General features: G+C 33.4%; 3 protein-coding genes across 4 annotated transcripts in view; 1 reads left to right on the top strand and 2 right to left on the bottom strand.

The window, feature by feature from the left end:
• The window catches only part of LOC130814806 (oxysterol-binding protein-related protein 4B-like), a 988,965-nt gene that overhangs the window by 258,942 nt on the left and 714,454 nt on the right, over window positions 1-15,569 (top strand). The window lies entirely within an intron of this gene.
• LOC130815655 (uncharacterized) lies at window positions 1,665-2,587 on the bottom strand. The gene is made up of 2 exons (XM_057682145.1): window positions 2,121-2,587; window positions 1,665-1,671 (listed from the first exon to the last, which is right to left on the bottom strand). Exons 1-2 carry the CDS (start codon window positions 2,585-2,587, stop codon window positions 1,665-1,667), a joined length of 474 nt encoding a protein of 157 aa, XP_057538128.1.
• Window positions 9,706-11,384, bottom strand: LOC130814810 (RING-H2 finger protein ATL43). The gene has a single exon (XM_057681029.1). It carries the CDS (start codon window positions 11,217-11,219, stop codon window positions 10,116-10,118), a length of 1,104 nt encoding a protein of 367 aa, XP_057537012.1. The 5' UTR covers window positions 11,220-11,384; the 3' UTR covers window positions 9,706-10,115.

Below are 15,569 nucleotides of genomic sequence, written 5' to 3'. Positions count from 1 at the left end.
TTTGGCGCATGTTCAATTCTTTTTGGTTAAAGACATACCTCAAATTTTGATGATCAGTGTAGATCTTACACGGTAACCCATACAAATAATGTCTCCACAACTTCAAAGCAAAGATCACTACAGCAAGCTCAATGTCATGCACGGGGTAATTTACCTCATGTGGCCTTAACTGCCTCGATGCATAAACTATTTCTTGCATAAGTACACAACCCAAACCTTTGAATGAAGCATCACAATAGAACTCGAATGGCTTGCTACAATCAGGCATTGCTAAAACAGGGGCGGTAGTAAGTCTTTTCTTTAATTCCTCGAAAGCAATTGTGTGCCTCTCATTCCACTGAAATCGTATCCCTTTCTTCAACAGCTTAAACATGGGACGAGCAACCTTAGAAAAGTTTTCAACGTATTTCCTATAGTACCCAGCTAATCCCAAAAAGCTCTGAACTTCAGTCACATTTCTAGGAATCAGCCAGTCCGTTATTGCTTTAATCTTCTCAGGATCTACAGAAATTCCACTCTTAGAGACCTTATGACCTAGAAAAGAAATTTCCTCAAGCCAAAACTCACACTTACTAAACTTCCCATACAATTTCTCTTTTCTCAAAAGCTCTAGAATCATTCTCAAGTGTTCTTCATGTTCTTCCCTACTCCTTGAATATACCAAAATATCATCGATAAAAACAACCACGAATTTATCCAAATAAGGATGAAGATACCTCTGCATCAAATCCATAAATGCTGCAGGTGCATTTGTTAACGCAAATGGCATCACCAAAAACTTATAATGTCCATATCGGGTCCGAAATGCTGTTTTAGAAACATCCTCCTTGGCTATCCTCAATTGATGATATCCAGACCTTAAATTAATCTTCGAGAACACCTGAGCGCCTCTTAGCTGATCAAACAAATCATCTATCCTGGGCAAAGGGTAACGGTTCTTAATGGTGATCTTATTAATCTCCCTATAATCAATACACAATCTCATCGTTCCATCCTTCTTCTTCACAAACAGAACAGGGGCTCCCTAGGGTGACACACTAGGTTGGATAAAACCTTTCTCCAATAACTCATCCAATTGCTTTTTCAATTCGGCTAACTCAGCTGGAGCAAAACGGTACGGAGTCCTAGAGATAGGGGTAGCATCAGGAATTAGATCTATATGAAAGTCAACCTCCCTCCTTGGAGGTAAACTAGGTAGATCCTCTGGGAAAACATCAGGGTAATCACAAACAATTGGGGTTTCCTCAAGACTTAACTTGATTTTCTCCTCACTACTAGCAATAAAACACAAATATCCCTTATCTCCATGTTTAATCATCTCCATGGCTTGAACAGCAGAAATGGTCTAAATGGGAAACACAGAATTCTTCCTAATCAAACATTCTCCACCTGGAGCCTTAACCCGAACGATCTTCTCTTTACACAAAATCTTCGCATGATGACGTCCCAACCAGTCTATCCCCAAAATAATATCATATGTACCCAACTCAAACACTATTAAATCAGCAGGTAGATGGTTGTCCGAAATCTTAAGAGGGAAATTAGGAAAGATACGGTCACATAGGAATGGTGAACCGTCAGGTAATAGAATTTGGAGATTAAATTTTTGAGGTTTAAGAGAGATAGAGGATTTATGAAGGAAAGAAGTAGAGATAAAACATCGGTCAGCTCCTGAATCAAAAAGAATATGAGCCAAAGAGTCTCCCACGACAAAGTGACCAGAAATGACCTTACCCTCAAACGCCCGATGAAGATTGTCTACATAGTTGCTAATAGCGTGCAAACCGGCAGTCCTCCTAGCTGCAATACTCTGAACATTTCCCGAAGAACTAGGAGCTCCATAATTACCAGTACTACTAGCTCCCAACTAGATCCCTTCTCGGCAGTTAGTGGAAACATGACCCTCCTTTTTACATTTGAAGCAGATGATCTTCCCAGTGCATGAACGACCTCGGTGATCCTTACCACATAAGCGACACTTCCAAACTGTGACTCTTGTTGAAGTTGTTGGTTGGAACGGCTTGCGATCCCAATTGGTCGGCCTCTTGTTCCTGTTGTTGTTGCCTCCACCAAATTTTCTTTTGTTGGTGTTGTCCTCCTTGTCAAGGATCCTCTCATACTCAAGCGCTCGGTCGTAGAGATCTCGGAAGTCAGAATACTTCCCGATCCCCTTTTGGATCATAAGATTATGACCCTCGAAAAAGCGGGATGCATGAACACTTTCTTTGCTTACGATGTCAGAAGCAAATCGAGATAGCTCATTGAACTTACAACTATACTCAATCACGGTCATAAGACCCTGACGAAGATGTAAGAACTCATTCTCCTTTTTCCGTTGGAGTGATGGCGGATAGAATTGTTGACGAAGAGTTATAAGGAAATCATCCCAAAAAGTATCAGTCATAGTGGCCTTGACAGAACGCCACCATAACTCTGCTGGACCAGATAGGTAGAAGGAAGCCAGCTTTACTTTTAGGTGTGTTGGACAGTTAATGACCTCTAAAAGTTTCTCCATCTCTGCGAGCCAATTCTCGAAGCGAACCGAATCAGCTTCTCCGTCGTATTGCGGCGGACGATGATATGCCATATTCTTAAAGTATTTCCCGTCGTCATTGGCCTCTTGAGCCTGATTCTCCATGAGGGTGATCAGTCGCTCATTTGTCCTTTCCATCCGAGCTAGTTGTGCTTCTAGCTCTCGAACTCTAGCTTCGTGATCAGATGAAGTTACGCCATTTCTTACCTAAAAAATTTTTTAAACATGTGACTGACTTTCACATTAACTTAATTAATCTGGCACGTAATTTTACACATAGTCACATAAGCACATAGAAAACAAATAGAATTTTTAGGAAGACTTGTTTTGAAAATCATTTGAAATTCTCTTTTTATTTATTTATTTATTTATTTTTTTAGTCAGCTATCGAGCCTTTCACATGGAACTAAAATTCCAAGATTCGAGTAACTTTAGCTCTGATACCACGTGTAGCAGGAGCGGCACTCTCGATACATAATTAACACTAATAATTATACTTAAGATAAATAATGCGGAAGTGTAAAACGCCGAACTGCTAAAAACCATTTGAACTAAAATCGTTCAAAACATAAGTAAAAAAATATCTTACAACTGAGAAAATATAAAATAAGGTTCACTTAATTACGATAAAAAAAAACATAAGTACAATATAGTCATCAAGTAAAATCATTGAAGCTAAGTCCTCGATAGAATAATTAAAGTTGCGGCATGGATCGAAACCTGAGCTAAATTTTCCTGCAAAATACTGTCATTCATAATACGGATGACAGCCGATTAAATCGGTCAGCGATAAAGCCGAGTACAATTTTCTCAACAAGCTTATGATGCAATAGTTAAATTATGCTTACAAAATAATCATCAAGCACAATATAGAAGGTTATTACTCATTATTGACCGTTACTAAGCCATTAAGCTACATTCTCAATACTTGCAGAAGTTCATTACTGCTACTAAATACTTGGTAACCTTAATGCTTATTTAATCAAGTTCAATTAAGCCTCATAGCTTTACCATCATAGCACATCACAAGATCACAACAATAATGACAATTGATATATATAAGGGTCTGGTTAGGTGAGGACCGTAGTCCTAAACCCTAACTGTGGTGGGAGTCGTCACTCCTCTCAATACTGTTATGCTCGAGACTTCACAGGATGGGTTTTTCTCGGACCCCCTGTCTGACACCGCATTTTACGTGCCGGCTAACACGGACGCCGGGATTTTACATGCCGGTCCATGGTTCAACATTACCTTACTATCAGAGTCATACAATCAATATCATGCAATATCAAACAAGACTCTAAACCGAAATAGTTTACATTCTTATAAGTCAAACTGGCACTAGTCAAAATTTTGTCAATTCTACCCTTTTAATAGAAACAAATTACTAGTATCTAATAAATTAATATTAATTAAATAACAAATTTTCGTAGCTATACTAAGATTCCTGAGGCTAAACTAAGTCATTTTTATGTCATAAATAATCATAAAAGTCAAGAGTAATATTAATAACGTATTTTATCAAATAATCAGTAAAATAGTAAAACGGATCTATCATAACTAAAAAAAAAACATAATCCGACAAGTTATTAAATTTCCAAAATCTAAATGAAATGAGTTTTGGAGAAAAACAACGCTAAGCATTTTAACAAATTTGTTTGACTATTTTACCAATAAACCGATTAAAAATTTATCAAAACACCAAGATGATATGGAATCATTTTAAAGACATAAGTTTATTTAACTAGTAAAATTCATATATATCTATATTATCATATTAATCAAAAATTTCCATATATATGACTTTTTTTTCGAGTGTCCCAAAAAATATTATTGTTTTGACGAAAATATCACTAAACTGGATATGACTTTAATATTACCATGTAAAGTTTAAATGACTAAAATAAAATCATGTTGATCATGCTTTTATATTATCAAGTAACCATAAATAAATATCACATAACGAGAGAGTTAAGAAAATGTGTACCATTTTCCTCCAAAGGTGGTGTTAAACCAAGTAAGAGAATAATAATAGGAAAATAAGAACTTAAAGAAATAAGCTCCAAAAGAGAAAGTGTTCAAGGCTCCAAGCTTCAAAGAAGTAGATCTTCAATTACCCAAAAAGAAAATGATATCCAAGCTCCAAAAGATAATACTTGACTTTTCAAAAGTTGATGATTATTGGCTTAAGAAGTGATAAGATCAAGCTCCATCTTCATTTGATTCTTCAACAAATAAAAAGGGTATAAAATTAGTAAGATGTTAATGAAGTGAAGATATAAGAAAGAATGGTAGAAAGATTTGATGATGGGGTGCAAGTGATCTCATGGCTAAGGAGGGGTATTTATAATGGATTTTGGGCAACTTTTTAGTTCATAAGATTGTATGAAAAAGAAGGTTAACTTGTGTAAGTGATTTAGAGTGTGTAAGTGAACGTGTAAGAGTTGGAGTGTGTAAGTGGATGTGTAAGAGTTTGGAGTGTAGAAGAAGGTTGACTTGTGTAAGGAAATGGTGATAGCTTATGTAAGTGATGAACATTATGGATTGATGTAGAAAGGATTTTGGTTCATCAAATTTTTGTTCTAGTTTATACTAGTGAAATGTTTTAGATTAATGGGAAAGTATGATTAAGGTTTGATTATGAAAATATGATAGTTTACTTAGAAAATTTTGGTAAAACTATACTTAAAGTTAATAAGAAAAATACAGTTAATTTTTAGGTATAAAATAATTAAATCAAAGTTGTAAGGTTAAAATGATAAGTAGTAAAGTTAGTTTAAGGAAACGAAATTAAAACCTAATGTTTTAATAAAACCGTAAATATAATATTAAAATTTACTTTTCGTAGTATAAAATAATAAAATAATATTTTAGTGCTTATAAAGAAATTTAAGAATATATATATATTTTTAAGTTTAATATTTGGAAGAAATTACAAAATCGGAATAAGGTTTAGGAATTAAAGGTGATTTGAATTAGATTGCCAAAGGATTAGGAATTCGAAACAAAATTTCGGAATAATTAATCGGAAGATTAAGATTAAGATATTTGAGCCTGTTACAAAAACATTCTAGAGTTGAATTTTTGAAAATAATATACTTATTTCTTGGCATATGAATTTGGTGAAAGAGAAGTTTCAAAAGACAAAGATTGACTAGGAAGTGGTGGTCTTTTTGGTTGTCTAGATTCTTTATATTGCTCAACTTGTCTTTCTAAGTTTCTCCTTTGCATTCTATCCTCATTTGTTACATTAGGACATTGACTAATTCCACCTTTTGCAACACCCATCAAATGTGCTCTAACTCTAGTATATGAACCACTCTTTATTTGTTTGCAAAAATTGCATTGCCAAGTATAATTACCCCCACCCCCACTCATTTTGTTCCCTTTTAACAACATATTTCCACAAAGGATAAGAACCGAAATCACCCTCTTCATTTGTAGCATCACCACTAACATGAATCAGAGCCACTAGCCCCACTACTAGACATGATTGAACTCTTCAAATTCAAACAACCACAATTAAAGACGATATACAAAAAAAAATCAAGAAACAACATTCTAACAAAATTATTACAAAAATTTCAACATTTTCAAATGTTGGTTCAAATTTTCAATAGCTTCGAAACAATTTGAATTCACAAATAGAATTGTTAAACCCAATTTCAGGTTTTTTTAAACCCAATTTCAGGTTTTTTAAACCCAATTTCAACATTAACAAATTTGAATTCACAAGATATTAATATTAAGAATTTAAGATTAACACTAAGATTAAAGATTAGAACAAGATTAATATTAGGATTTAGGATAAAGAGTGAAAATACCTTAAATAAAATCAAAAGAGAGTGCAGCAGTGTTCGTCTGTGATGGTCTGATGGAGGACAGGAGGAGAAGCCGACGGTGGTGGCGTGGTGCGGGAGTGTGGCGGCGACTGTGGAGGTGGAGGAAGAGTTGTGTAGAGTTTTAGGGTTAGAGCAGAGTTGAGAGGAGTGAGAGGAGAGCAAGAGAGGGAATTGAGAGGGAAGGGAAACTGGGAAAGGGAATTCGTGTATCAGCGAGTGACTATTCTGAAATTCAATTTTTTATTTTTTTTTAAAAAACGTGTTCTTGAGTCTTGCCATGTCCCTTCCGTGTCCTTGCCGTGTCCGCGTGTCCGGAAAAATATTAAAATATTAGACACTTCATTTGGCGTGTCGGACACGGATTTTCATGTGTACGTCGCGTGTCCGTGTCCGACACGTGTCGGACACGCGACACGACTGTTCAGTGCCGTGTCCGTGTAACACAGTATCTACCTTCCGATTCTTTTAAGGCGAGGAAGGATGAAGAAGGGCGTTGGCTTGTTGCCGCTAGTTGTGCAATTATTTAGGTGAAAAAAAAAAGGCATCGTAAGTTTATCCTATTTGTTATTAAAACATTCTAGAGTTGAATTTTTTAAAATAATATAATTATTCCTGTATTTGAAAAGGACACAATTAATTACATAACTAAATCAGTATTAGTCTAAGATGTGCCTTAAGAAAGAGTTATTGTTGGGTTGGGGCGGGGTTGTTCAGGCAATTAAGCCAATTTTGTAATATGACCACTCTTCAAAATGTCCTATGACTTGTACAGTAAACAAGGGTTAGAAAAGCCCGGAATAGTTTTCCGAAAACCTACTCCGACGCTCAAGTCAGTGAATGAACCAAATGTTTGCCTAATAAACCCTTACCCAAATGCACAGTGACTCTTAACTTGGAGGATTAATATTTAAATGTGTTTGTAGCGTGAGGCTTAAGTAATTGTTTTATAGTTTCTTGTTTGTCTTAATGGAAGAAATGTTCTTAAAAGTTCAAATGATCGAAGGTTTAACGAATGAAATTTGTTCTTAATAAATATTGTTTGAAGATCAATAAATATTGATAGTAAATGCATAAATTGCTTGAAAAATATATACCTTGTCAAATGTTAATGGCGTAATTGCAAGTATTTATAGCCCATCATTGAATATTCTTGGAAATGTCCCTGCACCAAGTTTGTGTCCTTCGGATTCACAAACTTGCATACAATCAATCCCTTCACTTGGAAACAGATTGCTTGACTCTTCCTAACACTCACGATCACCAAAATATACCCAAGAAACCAATTCTTGGTTCTCAGGCCAACCTTTGGGTTCCCTTTCTCCGGCTTCACTCACCTTTGGGATATTCCCACGCCTTCACCTTGGAGTTTCACTCCCTAAGATTGAAGGTTACACAATAATTGTTCCACAATCTATTGCTCAGGAGCGTTCCACGCCCTTTTGTTCCGGTTGATTGAATGAAAACTCACGCACACACAAGGATGAATGGAAGAGAGAAAAACTCAGCTATGCACTTGAAAATGGATGAATGAAGAATGAAATCTGATTAATCACTCATGAATGTCTATTACACGAGGCCTAGGGGCCTATATATAGCTTTCTATGAACTAACAGCTAGTTTACACACGTGACTAGCACAAGACAATTAAAACAGAAAAACAGAAACTAGGCCAAGTCTTCAAAAGACTGCTCATGATAATCAGCTGACTGGGGCACTTTGGGCTGTACTTTCAGAGCTCTGCGGTTAACACCAGGAGGGTCCTGGGACCTTTATGGCTAGACCCATTTGCAAAGATGAAATTCTTGGGCTGAATCATCTCTGGGCTCGCAGGGTCAGGTCTCAGGCATAGGTGCAAGGAGGCCTGGTCGCCAGGATGCTGCTGGTCAGTAGCTTTGATGTTCTGAAGGCTGCACGTGTATTCTGTTGGGCTTTCATATTCTTCCTGGGCTGGAGTAGCTTGATCCTTGCTTGAATTCTTGCTCTCCTCATGGTCTTGAATTGAATGCTTCCAATGATCTGAACTAAGCTTTTGATTCTGAGCAAGATCAGATTGGGTGTCCTTTAGCCTTAAACCATGTAAGTATATAAATCTGAGTGAGGTGTATATGGTTCATGTCCCAAATAACCTTTTGAGAGAGTCATTCTAATCCCAAGGCACTGTTTTTATAAAGCTAGCTATAATTTTTGATGTGGCAGCCTCCTATTGGGTTTATGACGGTGCATTAAATGCCTAAACAACATTTCCCTCTTTTAAGAACTGACGCGTGTTCTTTTCAGAAAAATTAGCTTCTTAATCGTACTACTTTAGTGATCTATATACGGTCGAAATTCAGATGATATAGACCTATACTACCTGAATTTTGATGTTTATATCGGTTGAAAGAATGATACTCTGTTGTAAACTACAATGATATTTAAAAAATCTCTAATCTCTAAAATTGAAAAAGCTAATATGTTACTTCTTCAGTTACTCATTGCCAATTTGCAAAATAAAATCAAACATTTATATTTCTTGTCATTTGTAGAAACACTTCCAAAATATATGAAGTACTCGCTAAATTGCTACATAATTCATCTGTTTACATGTTATCTTGTATTCAGTTTAGAGTTTTATTGGTTACTTTTGAAATCATTTTATTTATGAAAAGTTATTCTAAATTGTTAAGAAAATGAATAAAGCAATTTTATTGGTCTATTAATTTAATAGAGGATTTAAAAAATATCAAAAGTACAATTAATGCTTACTCAAATAACACAATTAAAACTTAATAAACCATACCAAAGTTAATCTTTAATTCTAATTCCAATAGAAAACATAAACATAAAGTATACATCTTATAGTTACTTTATTAATTATCGTACAAAATATCAAATATAATTAATATTTTGAGACAAAGAAGTACAATTATATTTTAGCTAAGCACTCCACCACTTCTTTCAATTTTCATTTTTATATTTTTTTATCTCTATGAAATTATATCTATACATATAAGTATAACGTAGTAGCCTTTTTCGTTTGACGAGGATGAGTTGAAATCCTCTGTATTACTTCAAATGTAATGGAGAGTCCATTAAATTACTTGATGGAGAAAAATAAGAAAGTTTTAATATTTTAATTTTTATTCCAAAATAGGTGTCTAAATGTTACTATGGATAATAGTCCGAGAACTACTATCTTTGGTTCTCAATTTTTCATTATTCTTTCAGGCAATATTGTTTTAAAAATATTAATTTTTACAAATTTGATTTTACACAACTAAATAAAATGCAAGGTCAAATTATCACTCTTACAAAAAATTAAAATATTAAATTAAATTGCAGAAAAATATATATCGTAACAAGTATTAAAAACTAGATAAATTATTTCTAAGCAATTTACTTTTAAAATACTTGTTACCAAATACACTTTGATGTACTTGTAAAACATTGTAATACCCTTACATAAAAAAATTTAAATTAATCCTTTTAAATTACAATTTACCACCTTAATTTTCTTCTATTTAATGTGATAGAAGTATTTTTTTTTTCCTTAAAAACTTAATGTCACCCCTATTTTAGAGGTTAAAAACTCAAATATAATTTATTACCCCTCAATTAATTAATACTCCATTGACCTACTCAATTAATGATAATTTAATATGTGGACCCACCGTAAATCTTTTTACCCAAGTCCCCAACACATAATTTAATTTCTTTAAAAAAATCCAACAAATTTTTGATTATCGTATAAACATCTAAATTTAAGCTCCTGGCCGTACAGCTGTCTTAGATTGCGAAATCCAGGCCATCCACCTGGCAATAGCCCCATCATGTCTCTCCCTTCCTCTCTCTTCATTTCCACTACCTCCTGTATTTCTGCTGGTAAACCTGCTTAGCCCCGTGATTTCCGACACACTTCTTTCATTTATTACATTTTTGCCACTATTAGTGATCTCCTGTGTCCTCACCCCATGGTTATTCCCGTGCACTCTCGTTGATGATCGACGCCCTTCGCTCATCAACATCTCTGATCGTAAGTAAAGCCTATCGTACGGCTGAAAATCACTCCATCTCTCCTGTGGGCCACCTTCTATTATAATTTTATGTTCTACTCTCCTAACCTCTTTATCGACGGTTAATAACATCCCATCTTTTCTTTTATCAACGGCTTTGATTGTCCCGTCTAATGATCTCCTTGACGACGTCGTTTGTGATTTCGTTTTAGTTTCCCCACCGCCTCGCTCGAGTGCAGACGAGTGACGACCCGAGACTCGCCGAGTTGACTCAGGTAAGCTCAAACCCAATCCCAACTCATCCGGTTTAACCCGGTCGATAAGAAGGATATCTTCCGGGTCAACCCGAAATCGGCAGAGAGGACACGTGGAATGAGCATCAAGCCACGTGTCAACACACTCAACATGAAAAGCATGCTTACATTTAGGCAAAAGCCGGAGAATCTCCGCCGGTTCAAACCGGTTTAAACAAACTGCACACTCTAACCCATCTTTTTCACCCCTTAATGCGCCAAACCGGAAAACGGGTAATGATTCAATAATAAGTGGATCAATACCCGAGTTTTTTCTTCCGGGAACAGGGAAACTCCGATTATAGTAATAGGAATCGGGGTCTAAGGAAGACCCGGGTCGCTGTTTACAGTGTTTAGCGTACATAAGAAGGAGAAAAGTAAGTGAAAAAAGAGTAGTGAGAGCACCGATGATGACGGCGATACTGGGTTTGAAAGGTGAGAAGTTAGGAGGTGGGTTTTCCGGAGAGGGTGAAATTGGGCGGGAAATAGTAAGAGAAGAAGATGAAAGTAAGATGGTTAGAAGGAGGGAAAAATGGTGAAGGGATGAAGGTATTTTCATGGCGGATGAGTAATTGTTAGGTGTATAATAAGTAAGTAAACAAGTAATCCATGAGAGTTGAGTAGAAACTTGAAGAAAAGGTGCGAGTGAGGGAAAACGGTAGAGGGGGGGGGATATAAAAAAGGGAATGCCGTAAATGGAAAATGGCAGAAGGTTGTTAGAGTGGCATTCATTGTCTGGGGAATGTTCTATTTTCCTATATAGATTTCTATAATGGGGTTAAAAAAAAGAAGGTAAATACAAAAAATGAAAAGGGTATTGGGTTTGTATTGCCAGTAGCCCGGTAGCAGTATACCATGTGTTGAGTTATTGAGTGTATCAGTAATTTCCAACAAGTATACAAGGGGCCCGGGGGGCTCCTCTCTTGGTTTATTAGTAGTAGTGTTTCTTTTTAACATTGAAAATTCTTGAGCTGAATTCAATCGAAGTCAATGAATCATAATCACAAGGTAAATTGAATAAAAAAACTCATTTTAATTTAATGACATAATTATTCTTTTTACTATCATATAATATAATAAAATAAAAATAAGAAGATTATAAAATTTCACATGACATTCTCATAGTAATTTGCTATATTTTATATAACTATTTGGTTAAAACCGCAAATTAATCAGACCAAATTGTAATTTTAGTGATTCGTCTGGTATACAATCCAAGCAATCCAGTCTGAATTTTTTAATGATTTTAGTTTTTTGGTCTTGTCTCGGCTTTTTTTTTTTCAAACTAGACTAGACCACAATTTGTATTATAACTGATATCCATAGTTTTTTAAGAAAATTATGTTGCTGCCTTGATATTTCGAGGCGTTGTTATTTTTATACTAATATATATATATATATATATATATATATATATATATATATATATATATATATATATATATATATATATATATATATATATATATATATATATATATATACTAGTTACAAATTATCATATTTGGTGATTATAGGAACGAAATATTAAAAAAAATCATGGACTAACCTAGACCAGACTGTTATAAAACAGTCTGTTCTGGTCTGATTTGGTGATTTAAATGGTTTCGTGTAATTTGGTCTGAAAAATTTTCGAATCAGAATTTTTTATTTGGTATAATTTTTGTGTGAGGCCATATTAAATTGGACCATGTACACCCCTACCTAGATTATTTAATTAGTTCATCCCACACAGTTTGTTAGCATTAGTTTTTCTATATAACCTAATTTATAGTTTCTAACCAAAACCTTTAATTTTCGTTCTTCCGTCCATATAAAAACCTATAATTATTCTACCACAGCAAATAGAAAGACGATATACGACATAGCGTTTGTGTCGCTTATTTTGTCACAGAAGGCATTAGGCGACAAAATAAAGGACAAAACCCTTTGTCGCCTAAAAGTTTGTCGCATAAAAAAAATATTGTCGGCTATTTTGTCGTTAAGCTCTACGAAAAAAGCCAAAAACTATAGCCTATTATGTCGCATAATTATTTTATAGGTTATAAAAAAATTTGAATATTTGTTATTATTATTAAATAATAATAGTAAATATTACCATTATTATTAAATAATAATAACAAATGTTCAATTTTTTATAAATAATATATAAAGATAATATATACACACATAACTGAATAAAATTAAATTATTCTTAAATAAAAAATTATTAAGACTTAAAAACAAAAAAAAATGGAAGAATAAACAAAGAACAAGAACAAACGAACTCAGATCTAGACATGAACAAAAAACGAATCTAAATCTGGACATGAACAAACGAAACCAGATGAAACCAAAAAAATAAACAAAAAAGGAACAAAAAAGAGGACAAAAAGATGAAAAAATCAAAAAACAAAAAAAATCATGAACAAAAAACCCACAAAAAAATCATAAACAAAAAACCCACAAAAGCCACATCAAAAATCATGAACAAAAAACCCACAAAATCCTGATCAAAAATTATGTACATAAATCATGAAAAAAAAACTCAAAAAAAATTATGAACAAAAACCCACAAAGATCGAACCTGATCCAAAAAAAAATCCAGATTGAAGCATGCACATGAAGAACACAAAGAAAATGGAAGAAGAAGCAAGAAAAAAAATAGCAAAAATAACATACCCATAATGAATTTGAAAACTTGTGAAAAGATGTAATCAACATGACAAAATTCCACAAGAATAATTTGAAAAAGGTTTGAAGAAGTACAGAGAAAGAAGAAAATAAGTTAGTAAGATGTTAAAGAGAAATTGAAGAAGAAAAATAAATTGTTTGAAGAATGAAATGGTAAGTTAAAAGGTTTGAAGAATGAATTTGAAAAGATTTAAATTGGAGTCTGAAATTTAATTCCCAGGTAAAAAACCTTAGCAACAAAAGGCTTTGTCACCTATTTTGTCGCTAAAATGAATTTCAAAAGTGTTGCAGTCCTTAGTGAAAAATAGTGACAATATTTATCTTAGTGACAAATTAGGTGACAAACTGTTTTGTAGCTAGTTGGTGACAAAGGCTTTTTGTCACCATTTTTGTCACTAAATATCTTTCCTCAGAATATGGTTTTATCTCCAAACTGAATTGTTTTTGTAGTGTATTAAGGAACATGTTCTCATCTACACATAAATTAACCACTTTTATCTCTTTTCCTTAGCTTGTGTGCAATCTCTTATAGTTCATTGAGATGGTAAAGGGTCAAAGATGCTATTGGAATCGTCTTAGATCCGCCCTAATTTGGTTTGGGTTTGATTTTTTGAGACCATGCAAATTTCGGGTTCAAGTCCAAAAAATTAAATGACTTTGGGTTTGGGTTTATGGTCTTTAGACCCAAACCAGTTCCATACCCTCTCTTTGAAACCATTATTTAAGACTCAAATCCATCAGAAATGCTCTAGACCTGTTAAACTTGCTCAATTACACACTCTAAAATCAATTTTAAAGTCGTTCTAAATCTATTTTTGTATTTATTAGGAAACAATTTTAACTTATATATAACCCGTACATTCTTTTAAATACTAATGAAATCTTTTAAAAGTAAAAAATCTTAAGTATGAATGATTTAATTAAGTCCAATTAGGACCTTAGACCCATTAGACCTAACAGGTTTTTAGTCCAAAGTTTTTAGCCCTAAGGGTCCAGATTCGGATTTGAATATGAATTCACCAATTGGATATGGGTCTGGTTGAACCCGACCGATAATTAACACAAGACAATCCATTATTGTACACTAAGAGGGATAAAAGAAAGTATAATAGTTTAGCGATAGTCTTAGCCTAATAAAAAGGTTTTTTTAGAATTATGTTAACATTGTACTTCAAGACATACTACATCATACATCTCATTGGTAACATAATTAATATCAAATCACCAACAAGTGATGACAATGTTGGTGTTGGAAAAAATAAATGAACTGTATTGGAAGTGAGTAATCAGAATTAGTTTGTAATAAAAGTTAAATGAATATGGCTAATATATTTTAAAACCAAGTGAGTAACCCCTCAGGGTTTGTACATTTGATATCATATAAAGTTTTATAAAACCAAATATAAATATGCAATTCAAGATATTTTTTTATACTATCGTAATACTTTCTCTGTTTTGAAATACTTGCTACATTTTGATTATGGGCACTATTCATCGTTTAAGCTTATTTTATATATTGTGGCTAATGTGTAAGTTAAAATATAGTAACGTGGAATCTTGTTTGAATCGTCTAATCGCGTACTTTCATAATATTAATTTTTTATAATTTTTAAATATGTATAGTTCAACAAATAAATAAACAAAATAATACATTAAATTGCATAAAACGTCAAAATAGAAGGAAGGAAGTAACATTTATTATTTGAAGTATATAAGCTGAATGATGAATGATAGTAAATAAAATAATGGAGAAATTAAGGGATTTAATTGTTAAAGGAATTAAGAAAGGGTGGTGGAAAAGAGGAAAAAGGACAAGTAGAAAAGAACAATAATTTGGGTACAAGTGAACACAAGCTTGCCAGCAGGATTTGTTTTGGTTGTTTTAGGGAATAATGTATAGGAGAAGAAATAAATGAAAAATAATGGACTATGCTTGAAATTTTAAAGATAAAATACAAACAGAAAGTGCAAATGAAGGAGATGGATCGGGAAAAGGAAATAACGAAACACAAGGACGACTAGAAAACACACTTGAGTTACTTGTGTCTTATCTTATGATACTTTTTTACTTATAGAATAGATATAGATATATAGATGGAAGATAATAAAAGCGTAAGTAGATAACTAATGTATTGGATTGTATGAAAAATTAAATGTTATTTGTATTAGTATTAAATTTTTATAATTTTTTATTATAGATTTTTAAGGATTGAAATAACGTATTAAACTGCGTGAG

The sequence above is a fragment of the Amaranthus tricolor genome, chromosome 6 (genome assembly GCF_026212465.1).
Source record: "Amaranthus tricolor cultivar Red isolate AtriRed21 chromosome 6, ASM2621246v1, whole genome shotgun sequence".
NCBI classification, from domain to species: Eukaryota; Viridiplantae; Streptophyta; class Magnoliopsida; order Caryophyllales; family Amaranthaceae; genus Amaranthus; species Amaranthus tricolor.
Note: the sequence above shows the minus strand (reverse complement) of the source record. Positions and strands in the feature narration are given on the sequence as shown.

What these genes read in the sequence shown, in the direction of transcription:
- LOC130815655 (XM_057682145.1), bottom strand. Translation starts at nt 2,587, where the DNA reads ATGGCATATCATCGTCCGCCGCAATACGACGGAGAAGCTGATTCGGTT.
- LOC130814810 (XM_057681029.1), bottom strand. Translation starts at nt 11,219, where the DNA reads ATGAAAATACCTTCATCCCTTCACCATTTTTCCCTCCTTCTAACCATC.